Source organism: Pipistrellus hanaki, assembly GCF_964339955.1.
Source record: "Pipistrellus hanaki genome assembly, chromosome: 8".
Lineage (NCBI taxonomy): Eukaryota > Metazoa > Chordata > Mammalia > Chiroptera > Vespertilionidae > Pipistrellus > Pipistrellus hanaki.
The window spans coordinates 71,098,324-71,115,541 of record NC_140510.1 but is presented as its reverse complement, the minus strand read 5'-3'; the positions used below and the strand labels follow the sequence as shown (position 1 = coordinate 71,115,541).

General features: G+C 47.2%; 1 protein-coding gene across 7 annotated transcripts in view; it reads left to right on the top strand.

Annotated features, from left to right (window-relative positions):
- Positions 1-17,218, top strand: part of ANKRD44 (ankyrin repeat domain 44) — a 196,214-nt gene that overhangs the window by 86,673 nt on the left and 92,323 nt on the right. For all 7 annotated transcript variants that reach the window (XM_084893133.1, XM_084893132.1, XM_084893131.1 and 4 more), the window contains exon 3: positions 12,444-12,522. In XM_084893133.1, coding sequence (XP_084749259.1) covers positions 12,444-12,522 — 79 coding nt within the window. The remainder of the gene's footprint in view (positions 1-12,443; positions 12,523-17,218) is intronic.

Here is a 17,218-nt window from a genome sequence, read left to right as displayed (position 1 = left end):
GTAAATCCATCGGGGCTGTACAATGAGTATCTTGTTTCTGGTGACACAGTCAGACTTTAGTTAGCTGTTTAGCAATTTCAAAACAGGTCGTGTTACGCATGTCCTAACGTTAATTGGTGCATTTCCTCAAGCTCTATTAAACTTGAACATTGAGAGCCCATATTTAAAACACATGTGGCAGTTAAATGAACATCAAACCATTGCTGCTTCACTTCTTCTCTTCAACCAACAGACGTCGATTGAGCTTCTACTGAGTTCTGGGCACTGGGCCAGGGGCTGGGGCAATACGCTGAATAGGACAGAGTCCCTGACTTCCTGAATCATTGGTCAGGTGGCTGAGACAGATATCTAATCACATCATCAAAGGAAATGGTCAGTGCTCCAATAGAAATGTCAGCCCTTGCACACTCCCGGAGTGGCCAGGACCCCTAAAGTAACAGTGCCAGGAAGTGCATGGGTGGGTGTGGGGTGGGGACAGTGGGAGGATTTAAAAATCTATTATCCTTATCCCCCTCCTTCTCCAAGCCTCTGCTACCACACTATTGTTACCAATGGTAGAGTTAATAATTGGCCAATTGAAGTTTTTTCAATCTTATATAAAGCATGACTAAAAAAGGTCTTTAGAAACTTTTAATTTTATTGATCTTTAAAAAAATAGTCATTTATCTTTCTAGAACAGTTTTAGGTTTCCAGCAAAACTGAGTGGAAGAGATTTCCCATATACTCCCTACAGACCCACAGGCATAGCCTCACCATTATCCACATACTTGGCCCCCCCCCCCCCCCAAAGTGGTACATTTGTTACAGTCCACGAACCTACCTTGACACATCATTTAAAAATATATATTTTTTTATTGATTTCAGAGAGGGAGGGAGCGGGAGAGACAGAAACATCAATGATGAGAGAGAACCATTGACTGCTGCCTCTTGCATGCCCCGCACTGAGGATGTGCCCTTGACTGGAACTGAACCCGAGACTCTTCAGTTCGCAGGCTGACACTCTATCCACTGAGCCAAACCTGCCAGGGCCTGACACATAATTTTTATCCAGAATCCATAGTTTATATAAGGATTAACTCTTGATGTTGTACATTATTTGGGTTTTGACAAACGTACAATGACATGCATCCATCATTACAGTATCAAACAGAATAGTCTCTGAAAACCCTTGCTCGCCTATGCATCTCTCCCTCTCCTGTTTCATTGACTTTGACATGTAACTAAGGAAGAACAGCTAGACCGCCACGCCAAAGCCAGTCCACTCACATGCCGAGCCACCGCTGACCGCTCTCCCCTGTGGTCCTGTGTGCGAGCTCCGTGTTTAGCACAAATGCCCCGAGTGTACGGCAGGGCCCGTGGCATCACATCCTGCGGTTGCAAAACCAATGAATGTGGCGGATGTGCTCACGACCCACTTGTTGATCACTGCGCTGCCTCTCCCATCACGCTTGGCCACCTCATCTTCACAGAGGGGCTGGCGGCCCCGAACAGAACCGCTTCTGTACCCCGAAGGTTTGGGGTCGTCTATGCTGCAGATGTCAGATTGCAGTACAAACAAATCTATTCGCTCTTGTTTTTTTGTTTGTTTTTTTAAAACTTTTATTGATTTCAGAAAGGGAGAGGGTGTGAGAGATAGAAACATCAATGGTGAGAGAGAATCATTGATCTTCTGCCTTCTGCACGCCCCCTACTGGGGATCGATCCCACAACCTGGGCATGTACCCTGACCGAGAATCGAACTGTGACCTTCTGGTTCTTGGGCTGCTTTTAGAGAAGCAAATGTTTCCGGTGTTCAACGGAGCTTGTAAAATTTCATTAGGAAGCTGACCCTTAGCCCTGATCAAGTCAACACTGGCTGTGTGACATGGGCGTTTTAACGTCCCATTTCCAAGCTGGCTCAGCCCTCTCCAGGTTGCGGGGTCTGCCAGGCCCAGAGAGTTTTCAGTCACCTGTGTAGTGTTTACTCCTCGCCTCATTCGCCTGGGGAAGAAAACAGGGCTCTCGTAGCTCCAGGTAGGAAGCAGGGTCTGGGGTACTCGTTAGAGGACCGTTCTCTCACACCCGAGGCAGGGACCTCATGGCTCTCCCCGACGGGATAGGAGGCCACACCCGCTTCTCTCTCCAATCCCACCTGGACCTGCTGCCATGTCCTCTCCTTCCAGGTCTGCCCTGATCAACATCTCCAGGTTTGATAAAGACCAAAGTTGTTTTTAACTGACATTAAGACATTATGATGCACCTCCTATGAGGCTTTTCTCTTCAAATACAGACAAGAGCAAAGGAGATGAAGATGCAGGAAGCTCATAGCAGCGACCACCAGGGACTTAGATGCAGTGGAGGGGGATGGTGCCAGAAAGGTTTTCTCTGAGAAAGCCTACGCTAGGACACTTTCCAAAGTGTGTTTCTCAGACTCCAGAACAGATCTGGCAGGCATGTAGGAGATGAACAAAGAGGTTTTGTGGCTAACTAGAATTGGGAAGTAGTTCTGCCCATTTCCCTAGGTCTTAATGATTTACAATGTATATCGCCATATTCATGCTTCCGAGACTCCCTGCCTTAAGGAAATGGATTCAGCGTCTTTGAACACAAGGTTTTCCAAAAGCCATTTGGCTTTGAGTACCTACTTTTTAAAAAATTTATGTTAACCTAAGACCTAGTGCTGTCCCTCTGAACCAGCGGAATACGCTCACCCTTTGGGGCACACTGCTGTAGAATGGGAGTCTCTAGAAGAGTCTGTGGCAGTCATTCTTGAACCTGCAGGTGCATCACATCCTGGAGGTTGTCACAGGACGCGTTGCTGGGCCTCACCCCAGTTTCTGTTCTGGGAGGTCCAGAGTGGGGCCTGAGAACATGCGTTTCTTCTGTGTCCCAGGCGCCGCTGCTGCTGGCCGGGGACCACACTTGGAGAACTACTAGGCCATGGTCAAACTGGAAGGAAATGGAAGGGATGGGGGAAGGGAGGGGATAGGAGTCATGTGACAGGTGTGCAACATGGTGGGCACAGGCCTGGGCTTTGCCTGCTGGAGCTTCCAGGGTCATGAAAAGACGGCCAGCAGGCAGGTGAGGGGATGGTCAGTAGGCGCACATGCGTGGAGAAGACGCTGTGAAGGACACAGTGAGCTGTGATCCGGACCCAAAGGTGCCCGCCCGGGAAGGAGCCCTCTGGGCTATGGCCACAGTTATGCTGAGTCTGGCAATGAGAAACGGGGCCATAAGAAGGTGAGGTTCATGTTCCAGTCCAGATAGACACGCACAAAGGCCCTGAGGGGTTGGGGAGAGAGAGACAGGAGACAGGAATGGAAAGCAGGCCGGCGTGGCTGGAGGCCAGTGAGTGAGAGAAAGTGGAGGAGAAGGAGGATGGAGGGGCCAGGTCATCAGGGCTGAGTGAGGAGTTTAGGTTCAACCTCCATGCACATGGTTCTGGCTGCTGCGTGAGAAGGACTGTGAGGGGACGGACAGGAGTGGGAGGCAGCCGGGAGGCAGCCTGCACTGGCGTTGGGGTGGAAGGAGGAGCCTGGAACCAGGGGACAGCTGTGGTCCAGCTGCTGAGCCCTCAGGAGCTCTAGGGGCGTCACTCACTGGAGCCCCCAGAGGTGCGGATTGCTTCCAGGTGCTTCATGGAGGAGCTCACACAGCTGGATGCGGGATTCAAGGTGAGGGGCAAGGAAGAGGGAGGGCCACGCCTGACTCCTGGGCTCGTGGCTTGAGAGTAGAGATGCGTGACAGATGTGGGAGGAGGAGGCGGGGACAGTTCATTCCCGAGCGGGCACCGAAGTAAAGAGTGACTTTTCCGAGGACAGTGAAGCCCCCAGTGCCCCCAGCATCCTGCGTGAAGAGTCACTGGCAGTTGCTGGCTCACAAACGAGATGGTGTTGGGGTTCAGTAAATGCCCTATTCGAGAATTGCCCTGTAGATGGTTAATCAGCGACTGCCTGGTTGCCTTGGATTGGAAAACAAATAAGGCCATTTACCACCAAACATAATGTTGTCTTTTTCTAATAACTCAGAGAGCACGCCGGGATCTCACAGGACTGTCCTATTGCCGGTAACACCCCACCCCACAGTTCAGTGGCGAACAACAGCCATTGTGTTTTGCTCATGGATTTTGTTGGTTAAAAATTTAGACGGGCAGAGCAGGATAGCTTTTCTCTGCTCCATGATGTTGGAGCTCAGATGGGGGCTGGAGTCGTCTGGAGATGTCTTTACTCATGTGTCTGTGGTCAGTGCTGGCTGTTGGCCTGAGCACCCGCACAGGCCCTCCGCCCCCTCACGTGCCTAGGGTCCTCACAGAGGCCCTTCCCGGCAGCTGAACTTCTGACATGGCAGGTTAGGGCTCCGAAGATGTCATTGCTGCAAAGATCTTGACTCCTAAATTACATGGGGGCAGGTAGCTCTACTCATGCTCTGCCTAAAGGCGGCTAGATAAGAGATGGCAGTGCTCAGCACTCGGCCTCGGGGTGATTTGACTCTCAGGAGGAAGAACCTTGTAAAGGGAGAGCTGGCTGTTTTGCATTGTAACTGATGACAAGGGTGTTCTCCTTTTGACTGTGAGCCAGACATGTGTAAACAACTATTTTTCTAGTCTCTTCTGCTTGCCTAGCCCTGGGAAGTGAAGCAACTGGGCGTGGTTCACTGGGTGATATAAGGATGTTCATAAACTAGAAGATATAAGCACAGGCTTGAATTATTAAAAAAAAAAAATTACCTGGACACAGATTTCCCAAGGCCTCTTCTCTCAGATCCGTTCCCGTGGGCTTCACCGTGAAGTCGCAACGCACAGTGCCTCCTTTAAGTGTAGAAAATATTCTTCTTGTTTTGTCCACTAAGCTTATTGGGGTGACATTGGTTAATAAGATTATGTAGGTCTCAAGTGTATATTTCTGTGACTCATGATCTTCATGTTGTACTGTGTGCCCACCACCCAAAGTCTCCCATCACCATGTATTGGACCTTCTTTACCTGAACTATCCTCCCCACCCCTGATTGTTTCAACATCTCTATCCCCGGCCCATTGTCAAAATCATCACAGAGCCCTTCTGTTCGCTTCGTGAAGGAGTCAGGTCAGTCATTTGCATGATCGTTGTGCCCTTTGAGTATGTTTTCTAAAATAAGTTCAACTTTCCATGCTGCCCTGTGTGGTGCTCATAGTCACTATGAAACGTGTCTCCCAGCGGGTAGGCTCCAGGGGAACAGGTCCTGATGCTGTCTGTACATGGCAGCGACTTCTCACGGATAATGCTTCCCATTGTGTTTTATGGGGGGCGCTCATGGGAAAATGCCAGCAAGTGACTAGTCTGTGAAACCCAGAGGCACCAGTGATGGTGTGACTTTGGGCCAGACATTAGCTCTCGGAGTCAGCCTTGATTCCTTTGCCGTACAACTGGGTTAACAAAACCTCTGTGGTCCTTCTCCCTGGGTTTTCTCAAGACTGAGTGATGCACCCTAGTCGGTTTGGCTCAGTGGTTAGAGCGTCGACCTGCAGAATAAAGGGTCCTGGGTTTGATTCCAGTCAAGGGCACATGCCCAGGTTGCAGGCTCGATCCCCAATGGGGACCGTGCAGGAGGCAGCCAATCATTGATTCTCTTTCATCATTGATATTTCTTCCTCTCTGACATTACTGGTAATAATAAAAAAAGGACTGGATGATGTATGGCAGAACTTCGGCAGTTCTGTGGAGCATTATACAAGGTATAGTTTTCCCACATGCAGTCACAAACAAAATGTTTTGTCCTTTGCAAGGAAACACATTCGCATATCAATTTTTAATTTTAATTCACATATCAATTATTTAAAACATATTGCGAGATAATTAAGGCAATAATGTCCAGTGCTTACTATTTATATGTAATATTCAAAACTAGCTCTTATTAGAGATCAGTTTTTAAAAAAAATAAGAAATTGTTTTTTTATATACAAAGGAATTTTGTTTTCTTGTTTCTAAACTGCATTATCTACAAAACTTGAAATACAGGTAAAAAAAGAAGAGAGTGAAGAACACCCATAAAATTACCAGAGGATAATCATTGTTAACATGTTGATGCATTGAGATGATCTGATATCTTAGGTCCTGATAACTGCATTGGCGATTTTTATGATCTGTATTGCATATAAACTCTGTTTCTAAAATATCTACCCAGAGGCTGAAAAAGAACTTGGTAAAGAGATGTAATCCTTTCAGCTAAGATGATTTTCAGTGGAGCACAGAAATTGTTATTATAAGCTTTTGCTTTTAATTCCCCTCAGTTCCCCCTCCCCACACCCTCCACTCCCCCTTGTCCCCATAAAAGAGAGAGGGAGAAACAGGCTGGGTAACTAAGAGTATTGTTGTGCTCAGAGTAGATGTCTCCTTTCACGGTGTCTGGCACATAGTAGGCCCAGTAAATATATAAAAAAAAATTTCATTTTTTTATTAAGGTATTATATGTGTACATACCTTACCAACCCCCCCCCCCGCCCCCATACATGCCCTCCAGGCCCAATAAATATTTTGTCATTTGTATGAATGAGCAGTTCCACCACTGCCATTAACACCATGTGACTTTGAACCAGTTAGTTAAACTCTCTGGATGTCTCTAATACCCTTACAGTTCAAATATTATATAATTCCAGCTTCCTCTCCTGATATATATATATATATATGTATATATATATATACATATATATATATATATAATTTTATTTTATTTTATTTTATTTTTCAGAGAGGAAGGGAGAGGGAGGGATAGGAACATTAATGATGAGAGAGAATCATTGATCGGCTGCCTCCTGCACACTCCCCACTGGGGATCGAGGCCACAACCCAGGCATGTGCTCTGACCAGGAACTGAACCATGATCTCCTGGTTCATAGGTCAACACTCAACCACTGAGCCATGCCAGCCGGTCTGCAGTTGAATTTTTAATAAACATATGAATAGGATCTTAATCTCACTTGTACTTAGTAATATACCATGTCAGGCACATCATATTGGCATAAAGTTGAAAACATCAAATATTAGCAAGGATGTGGGGGGAAAAAAATCTACCAGGTGGCTAGTGGGAGTATAAATTGTTAAAATTATTTTTGAGAGATACTTGACAATACCTAGTACAGTTGACTATGAATATGCCCTAAGATTGAGCTACTTCCTTTTCTCGGTAATTGCTCTAGAGAAATTCTCATACATATGCACAGGGAGACATGGAGAAAGATGTACATTGCAACACCGTTTGTAATGGGGAAGAACGAAAACAACCTAACCTCTCTCTCTCTTCAAGTTATTTTCAGAACAAGTCAGCCACAATTCTCATGGTGCTGTACCCCCAAAGCTATATTTTAAAACAGTGTCTGGAGCCGACATAGGAAAATGTTAGCATGTTTGGTTTTTCCTGGAAGGAACATGAAGGCCTGTCATTTTCTGTGCTCGTCTATATCTGTGAGATGTCCAAACGTGAAAGTAAACACGAAGATTTTAAAAGGAAACAGGATGCTTCTCTCCTTTGCTTTCTTCTTGTCAAACTTCTTTTAATTCCCCACCTTAAAACCAGGCGTCTTTCTTATTTGCCTCTTGCCTGACTTCAGTCTATGCTGCGTCTTCGGCTCTTCTGCTCACTTATTTGAAGTCTCTCCCCAAGGAACCTGTTTTGGGTTCAGGTTCTTCAGACATGGCCGTGCTCTGGGTGACCTGTTGGTTAGCACACTAAGCTTGTCGGGCCCCCGTTCCCTGCTCCTTCCATACCAGTGGGCACTTGCACTGACCATGGCAACGGCCACATTTCATGACCAGGCGGCCGTGCAGACCTGCTTTCTCACCGTCGCTCCGTCTGTCTGTCTTGGTACGTAAGATGTTTATACGGAGGGAGGGATGTTTGTTTTAGCGCACGACAGATACTTACAGTGAAGATTAGATCGTGCACTTCTGAGAGTCTCCAAAGCGTGTAATAAACAATTCTTCATCTTTAAAAACAAAGGCTCGGTCCCCCCTCTGCCTGCATAGGACGCGTAGCTGCCAGACTAAACTGCCTGCCCACGTCAGGCTCACTGCACGTGTATATACTTCAAGTTCCCTGTTTTCTTTCATCTGCTTCCTCGGTAAACAGACGGCAGACACTTCCTCGGCCTGATCTCTCCCTGACACTCTGCACATGTAGCTCAGACGCCAACGGGCTGTGTGTGTCCCCGGCTAGTCTTAGAGGGAGGGTTTACCTTCCTTCTGGAGAAACCTGGGCCTTCTCCTGGGTCTGTTTGCCAAGGGCTGTTGGAATTGGAGGTACAGGGTCACAGAAAAAGATCTCTCTTTTGGTGGCACTTAAACAGTCTATTAAAAACGACTCCAGTGCTCCCTCTGCAGTGGGTGCTGGTCTTACCGTGCCTGTGTTGGAAGTCTTTTCTCCTCTTGGGTCCTGGGCGGTGTGAAGAGACACATGACCATTCACCAGTGTGGTGATCACAGAGGACGCATTGGCAGCGGAGGAGGGGACAGCCGATGCAGGGAGCACTTGGCCACTCTGCTGAGGCTGAGAGCATCGTGGCTGGTCCTGGCTTCTAACTTCGATCCAGAAGCTACTGTTAGGTCAGTTTTCAGATACAGACGGGAAGCCAGGATACTAAGTTTTTTTTTTTTTAATTTTTTTTTTTAACATGTTCTCTGTGCTGGGCAAGTCATACAACCCAGTTCAAGGGCTCATATTTTCTCTTTTATTCCTTTATTACTATTTTTAAATATATGTTCTTATTTTCAGAGAGGAAGGGAGAGGGAGAGAAACATCAATGATGAGAGAGAATCATTGATTGGCCACCCCCTGCACACCCTCTACTAGGAATCAGTCCCTCTACTTGGGCATGTGCCCTAATGGGAACCAAACGGGGGGCCCTTCAGTCTGCAGGCTGACACTATCCACTGAGCCAAACCAGCAAGGGCTCAGATTCCCTCTTTTAATAGTGATAATAAGACTTTTCTGAAACTTGTGTCTCCCCTGGTAGGGATGTTATGTGAGTTAAGTAGAAGAATAGATAAAAAGGCATTTTGGGGGGAAAAAAAATGAAAGCATTCTGTGATTAGCAGGTAGGTTTTGTTTCTTCTAGATGCCTTAGAGCAGTGGTCGGCAAACTCATTAGTCTACAGAGCCAAATATCAACAGGACAACGATTGACTTTTCTTTTGAGAGCCACATTTTTTAAACTTAAACTTTTTCTAATGCCACTTCTTCAAAACAGACTCGCCCAGGCCGTGGTATTTTGTGGAAGAGCCACACTCAAGGGGCCAAAGAGCTGCATGTGGCTCACTAGCCGCAGTTTGCCGACCATGGCCTAGGACCGATTTTCACCAGTGTTATTACTAGTACTCTCTTTCCCCAGAGCCTCTCTCCTTCTCCTGTCATTGCACCTCCTACTCCATTTGTCTGGCTTAGGACAAAGCAGAGTGGCCTTCAACCGAGGAATCAATGAACTGCAAACTGCTGGACAGTCTCACCCAATGGAGCATGGTGATGACTGTGGCTCTGAGTCCGCCCTTGATCCATGATCCCGTTCATCATTCAGGCGCCTGTGAGAGAGCAGGTGTCAGCAACTCTTGGTCAGTAATAGAAATGCGTAGCCTGACCGGTGTGCCTCAATGGTTGAGTGCCAATCTATGAACCAGGAGGTCATGATTCCTGGTCAGCACACATGCCCGGGTTGTGGTCTCGGTCCCCAGTAAAGGACGTACAGGAGGCAGCTATCAATGATTGTCTCTCATCATTGATGTTTCTATCTCTCTTTCCCTCTCCCTTCCTCTATGAAATCAATATAAATATATATTTAAAAAGTAATGGAAATGCGTAGATGTCCTAGTAGCTGTAGGAAACTTTTAAATGCATAGCAATAGGGACACTGGGATTTAACGATAAAAAATTTTTACAATGTGATCTCACAGAACACACCCATTTTATACTATAAAATCTTTGGTTTCAACAAGCCATGTCATAAAGGTGTCATAAAAGGGGCCACAAAATCGGCAAGGCCAGGCTTATATTGTAATAACAGGCCAGCAGGTTTAGATATGAGGGTGTTCTTGGCTTTATTGGAGGTCACATTCTCAACAGAGCACTGACTCTGCTTCAGGTCAAATGAAGTCATATCTGGGTTGAGTTAGCCCTTGTTGAAATCACTTAGGTAAGGTCTAATTTGTTGAACCAAACCCTGCAACCAGTTCAATTCACAGGGAAACGTGTAATTATATACGTTTATCCCAAGATCCAACAGGAATGTTCTGGTGGCGATAGCGGTGATTGGAAGGGACTATGAGGCTGACATGGGAAGTGCCTGTAGCCATCTCACCAGCAGAAACAGAAATGGAAAACACTTGTGGAAGTCTGGTCTCGGTGACTTGTGTAATCCATCACACCAGTTAGTACACTGGATTCTCAAATGAGCAAATGTGTTTTCAAATACTGAAGCTTTATTTTCACTGAAAGGGTGATCTAGAGATCAGAGGGCAAGCCATAGTTGTGTATCTTACTGAATGAATTTTCCACGCGTACCATTGTTTCATATGGAACAGTTGTGTGACTGCCCGATTTCCACTTACCTGTAGTAATTACTTGCAGCATACGTCAACAACATACATCCCCAGCTAATGCAGACTCCTCTTTTTCTTTTATCCTCACTGAGGATATCCTCCCCCCACCCCCACTTGATTTTAGGGAGGAAGGGAGGAAGAAGATAGAGAGAGACACTAATTGGTTGCCTCCTGTATGTGTCCCGGCTGGTGCTGGGGATCGAACCTGCAACCCAAGTACATATCCTGACTGGGAATCGAACCTGTGACCTTCTGGGGCACAGGACGACGCTGTAACCCACTGAGCCACACTGGCCTGGCCAGACTCCCGTTTTTATCTGCTTAGAAGTTAGTCCATCCCTTCATAAAGCCTGTTTCCCAGACCTCCTGACAAATAGACTGTTTGGAGATCAGCTCTTGCTGTGTCCCCTGCCTGCCATCTGTTTTAGGTGTTAGTGAGTCAGGAAGTGCCTAAAGCACTAGTATGGAAGAGCAGAGGGCTGAGCTGTCAGAAAACAGAATAATCTCCTTGGCCTAATGCAGGGTTGTGAGATGGCTTGTATCATCAGGTCATCGCAGGGAGGATGATAAAAATTAATCATGAATCCATGAATCTCTGGACACGAAAACACAGGCTAGTTTTAGGAGAAACCTCAAAGGCGGCACCCAGACTTTGGTGACCACGGTTACGGCGCGGGGGCTGGGTGTTTGCGGGGAGACCGTGCACGCAGACCCTTCGGTCTGGCCAGTTTCCTCTGAGCACCTACTGTGCTGCTGCTTTAGAGATAAGTGGACATGAGACCTGGTCTTGGTCCTGAGAGTTCTCAGGCCTGGCGGGAAGGTGTCACAGGAGTGTCTGTGCTGATGGCACCGATGGCTCTGACGGAGCACTGGTTGTGCATGGCCAAGCCTCGTGCTGCTTGGGCTTTGTTGACTCGCATCACCTTGTATTCTCTTATCAGCTCCCTAAGGGAGGCATTGCTATCTCTGAAGTACAGAAGGAGAAGCAGTGTCCTCTCCCCCCCCCCCCCCCTGTTATTGTACTGCCTCTGAGCACAGTGTGTTGAATGCCTTGCCAAGGATGTAGAGTGGGAAGAGCTCAGCTTGGCTCTACTATGCACTTATGGGGTCTTGAGGAAATTTCATCATTTATTTGAGCCACAGGTTCTCATCTGTAAAACAGAACTAACAGTGTCTACTTAGCCCTCACTGTCAGCATCCTCAGACAGGCCTTTCCTGAGCACTCTAGGGAATTTTATTCCCATCTTCCCAGTGACTTGATCCGATCACCCTGTTGTAATGTTGTTATCACCATCTGAAATGATCTTACTGTGTCCATGACTATTTGTGTTCATGGCTATTGCTGGCCTCCCGCTTAAAGGTAAGTTCCATGAAAGGCAGGGACTGGGCCTTTCACAGCCCCACTTCTGTCCCCACACATGGGTTCCTGGCACTTAGTAGGCATTCAATACATATTACGTGAATGGGAGGTGTATAGGCCACAGCTAATGGAGATGGACAGGAGAAAATGATGGTTCTTATGTTCAATGTCCTTGTGAAAAACTCCAGAAAGAAAACAAATCATGGAAAGCTTTGAGCTATACAGTTCAGGTAGGTAGAATGGTTCAGATATGTGTTTTTTAGCCATTACTGAAGGCTTACAAATAAATCCAGTTTCGTCATCCAGTGCATGATGGACCATCCTTGACCGGAGCTGACCTTCCTTAGCAGGAGAGGGAGGCCAACAGGACACAGACTCAGAAAATGGGATCTCGCGTGCATGCGCCTGGGGGAGATGCTGAGGGACATGTGTCAGCTGAGGGAACTCGCCTGAGGAGGTGTTTGGCTTTCGCTCCCTCCCAAGGGTGAGCCTCGGAGTGTGGTTTCCTGCAGCCACACTGATGCTTACTGTCGCCCTGGTTGCAGGACTCGGAGAAGCGCACTCCGCTGCACGTGGCCGCGTTCCTGGGCGATGCCGAGATCATCGAGCTGCTAATTCTCTCAGGTAAGTGCCAGCTGTGCATACAGTCACCACACAAAACTGTCAGCGACCCGCTTACTCCAGTGACCACGCTAAGGAACGCAAACACAGTTTCTTCATGGGGCTCATGGAAGTGTCTTCGATTAGCGATTTTGTCGATAAATGTGTAAAAAGTGCAAGGACTGGTTCTTTAAAAAAAAAAAACACCACGTATTTTTATTGATTTCAGAGAGGCAGGGAGAGGGAGAGAGATAGAAGCATCAGTGATGAGAGAGAATCCTTGATTGGCTGCCTCCTGGAGATGGAGCCCAAAACCTGGGCATGTGCCCTTGACTGGAATCGAAACTGGGACCCTTCAGTCCACACGCTGACACTCTATCCACTGAGCAAAACTGGCTAGGGCACAATAAGTTGTTCTTATTGAAAAAGGACGTCTCCAGCAAAACTTACGTGTGGTTTGAAAATCTGATTCCTGACTGTCTCTCAGGCCCAGCAGGGTAGGTGCATCCAGCATATTTGGATGTCTGTACAAAAGAACAAACGAGCAAACTGGTTGCTTAGGGTCTACATGCACAGACACCCCACCCCTGGTGTGCGTGTGTGTGTGTGTGTGTGTGTGTGTGTGTGTGTACACAGATCTGAATTCACTGCAAAACAATGCTTTGTTCTGCTTATGGACTTATGACTATGGCCATGTAATCTCTATATAGAAAGTGGTAATATACAAATTAGCTCAGTGTTTCCCAACCTTCTCTCATGATGAGAATCACCTGGTGGAGTTGTTAAAACACAGATTCCTGAATCCCAACTAAGAAGTGCTAAACTAGGATTTTTGGGAACATATAGGTAAAATTGTATACTTAACTAGTGCTCTAAGACAGATGTTATATACAGAGCACTAAGTTAGGTATGCAATTTTACCTATATGTTCTCAAAAATCCTAGTAAAAATCCTAGGAACATATAGGTAAAATTGTATACTTAACTAGTGCTCTAAGACAGATGTTATATACAGAGCACTAAGTTAGGTATGCAATTTTACCTATATGTTCTCAAAAATTCTAGTTTAGCACTTCTTAGTTGGGATTCAGGAATCTGTGTTTTAACAACTCCACCAGGTGATTCTCATCATGAGAGAAGGTTGGGAAACACTGAATTAGCTGGTTGTCATGACTCAGGAAGAGGCTACACCACCACCGGCTCAGGAGGAGCTGTGCACACAGATGGGCGGGAGGGGACTGTGTGCTGCCCCAGCCCCAGCACACACACACACACCAGGGGTGGGGCATGCTCTGAGCGGCCGCGGTGTGGCTTGGAGCCCGCCCCCGGTGGGTGGCAGTGGCGGCTGGAGTGAAGCAGCCGGGGTCCTGGCTGCCTGGCAGTGGCAGGAGAGAAGCAGCCTGGGTCCTGGCTGCTGGAGGGAAGCCAGTGCCGGTGCTGGCAGCCAGGCGAAGGAAGGCCTAATCTTGCATGAACCTTCATGCATCAGGCCTCTAGTAAAAATATAAAAACACGAAAGGAAAGGAAACGTTGATTCCTGGACAGTGGTTAACTTAACGTCTGAGGAGGCAGGTTGAGTGAGGGGTGTTTTTTAGGAAGGGTGCAAAAGAGATTACAACCGTGTTAAGTATTCTGTTTTCTAAAAATTGGAAGCAAATATGGCATGTGACTGGTAATATAAATATTCTCTTCATTTTTCTATGGATTTTAAGTATTTTATCTGAGTTAAAAATGCGAGTGCTTCCATTTTTGGAAACCTGTGTGTGGTACATCCCACGGAGCAGGTTTCTGAAGTCGGCATGTGCTCTCCGCCGGGAGCGTTTGCCAGACAAGGCCCGGGAATGAGTCAGCACGTGCACGCGTCCCGGTGTGGATCACGTGCAGACCCGCTGCCTGTCCTCCTGCCTTCTGTTGGGCAGATTAAAACCTGGAGGAAATGCCTCTGCCCACAGACTGTGCAAAGGCCTGCACTGAGGCTGGGCCTTTGTTTGCAGTGGCAAAGGGAACTGTAGAACCCAAAGCGAGCTGCACACGGGTGGGAGCTGATGCAGGTGTTTAAGCAGATGTGGAGGGCATTGTGCGAAGGAGATAAGAATTGTGCTGGGAGCCCTGCCTGGTTTGGCTCAGCTGTTAGAGCGTTGCCTGTGGACTGAAGGGTCACAGATTCGATTCTGGCCAAGGGCATGCATTTGGTTGCAGGCTTCATCTCCACCTTGGTCGAGGCACACGTGGGAGGCAACCAATGGATGTGTCTCTGTCACATCAATGTTTTGCTCTCTCCCCTTCCTACAGCCTTCCTTCTACTCTCTCTAAAAACCATAGGAAAAAATATCATTGGGTGAGGATTAACAAACAAACAATAATTGTGCTGGACACACAGGACGGTTTCACTGCCCTCCTTGTGTGGTGTCCCCTTCCGGGTAGGCTTTCCCGGACACACATGCTCTATGTCTTCGCTGTGCAGCCTGCGCTCCTGACCGTTGCCTGGAGCATGGTGGGAGCCTGGGTGGCATCCTTCTGTTCTTGAGAGCGGGCCTCCTCTGACGGTTCTGAGATGTTCCAGGGCCGTAGGCCAAACAAACACGCATTGTTCGGTGTTGGCACAGACCAGGGCTCAGAGCCAGCACGCACCTGGCCGGCTGCCCCAGGGACAGAAACTTGGCCCATGGAAAACTAGGCGGAAACAAGTGGGGGGTAAAGTAAAGAACTTTGTGGTATGACACCTAATGGTCCCAACTGGCTGTACTCACCATCCAAACGTTGTGTGAAGAGACACCTCGGAGTCTCAGAAAAACGTCAGGTTCATGAATGTGCGAATTCAGAACTTTGTCTTGGACCCCAGCCTTGGTTTCTGTCTGTTTTTCATACCTGGAAGGGAAGGTTTTAATTCTGCAGCGTGAAGTTGACCCTCTGTTTTCCTTAGGTGCCTCATCACCTTCACGAGGCATGTAATCCACCAGCCAATCTTTTTTTTTTTTTTTTTTTTTTTTTTTTTTAATATATTTTTATTGATTTCAGAGAGAAAGGGTGAGGGATAGAGAGAGAGAAACATCAGTGATGAGAGTGAATCATTGATCAGTTGCCTCCTGCATGCCCCACACTGAGGATTGAGCCCACAACCCAGGCATGTGCCCTTGACCAGAATCAAACCCGGGACTCTTTAGTCCTTAGGTTAACATTCTATCTACTGAGCCAAACCAGTCAGGGCCAGCCGCTCTTACATGTGGCTCATTCAGGGGAGCCTGGAGAGTATATCTTGATCTGTACACCTCCTTGTCTTGGAATTCTGAGCTGTTAACCTCTCTAGTATAATTTTGGGTGGCACATGCCATGGAATTTCCTCACTCCCATCAAATTGGAAAGATTTAGGGCCTGAGAGAGCATTGGGAAAGTTCTTTAGACATTTTACTCAATTGTGGAAACTTTAGGTAAACGCTTGGAATCCACATGGCTTTAGTTTGCTCTTAGAAGTCCTGTATCAGTTGCATTTTATTTTCCTAAAGAATTGTCACTGAAAGAGCAGGACAGTTTTATCTCTGAGCTTTCATCTGGCAGCTGGCCCTTTTAGGGAATCCACCCAAACTCTTCTCCAACCTCATAACGAATGAGGTGTTAATGATTCCCCTGTTGGACAAATGATTTGGCTTTGCCAGAATGGCCCATTACAGCTGTGTTCTCTATTGTTGTATTAACTTGCGGAGTGCAGAGTAACCCAACTCCATTAATTCCTCCCGAGGTTGTCTCCCGTTAGCCAGGCAGATGGAGCCCCAAGGCCCCTGAACAGACAGAGAGGAATAGGCCTTACAACAGCCCCCTTCCTGTAACCTCCAGAGCGGATTCTGGCTTTACTTCCCCACCTGACTCTCGCTTCTCTTTGGGAACTGGCCTGGTCAGGCTCAAGTCAGAGGGAAGGTCTCTGCTGTTGCCCAGAGCTGCATGCATGAGACCAACCTGAACCAGTGAGTGGATCGGAGTTAAGGGATAAGATTGCGGTGTAGGAAGCAGAGCAGATGGGAACATGACCCCAGTGGCAGCAGTTGTAGAAAAACTGGGATGCACACGGGTTAGAGCCCTAGGCTGGAGGAAGAACACCGAATCCTCACCCTCCAGCCTGGGATGTGTGAGGTGTAAGTACGAATTCAAAATATTAAGTTCGTTTGCATGTAGGCCGCCCAACAGGGGGTGTTCCAGTAACAGGATTTCCTGTGATTTTTCAAAATGTGATTTCTGCTCCCAAGGCCAGTTGTCTCCTGAGCCATGCAGGTCATTGTTTTGATGCTCTTATGCATAACGCATACTCATCCCTTCAGGTTGGATTCGGTGTGTGTGTGTGTGTGTGTGTGTGTGTGTGTGTGTGTGTGTTTTCCACCCTCAAATGGTGAAGGTGATTAAACCAGGCAGTGCTGGTTTTGCCCCCCTCGGTGGTGTGATTATCAAGGGATGAGCCATCACTTGGTGGGCATGTTAACCAGCTCCAACGGCAAATCCAAAGGGAGTGCTGAAGATGCTCTGAGCAGTTGCCACATCATGGGATTATCACACACGCTTCCAAGGTCATTGCTTTGAAGGACACTGCTCCTGGGCTGTAATAAGATTTGGTCTCTGCGTGGAAAAAAACCATAACAAGCTGATTTCATTATATTCTAGTCATACTTCGTATGATTTTTGGTTTATACTTGTTTCTGTAGTTAAATGCCAAACTTGAGATACATCAGCCTTTA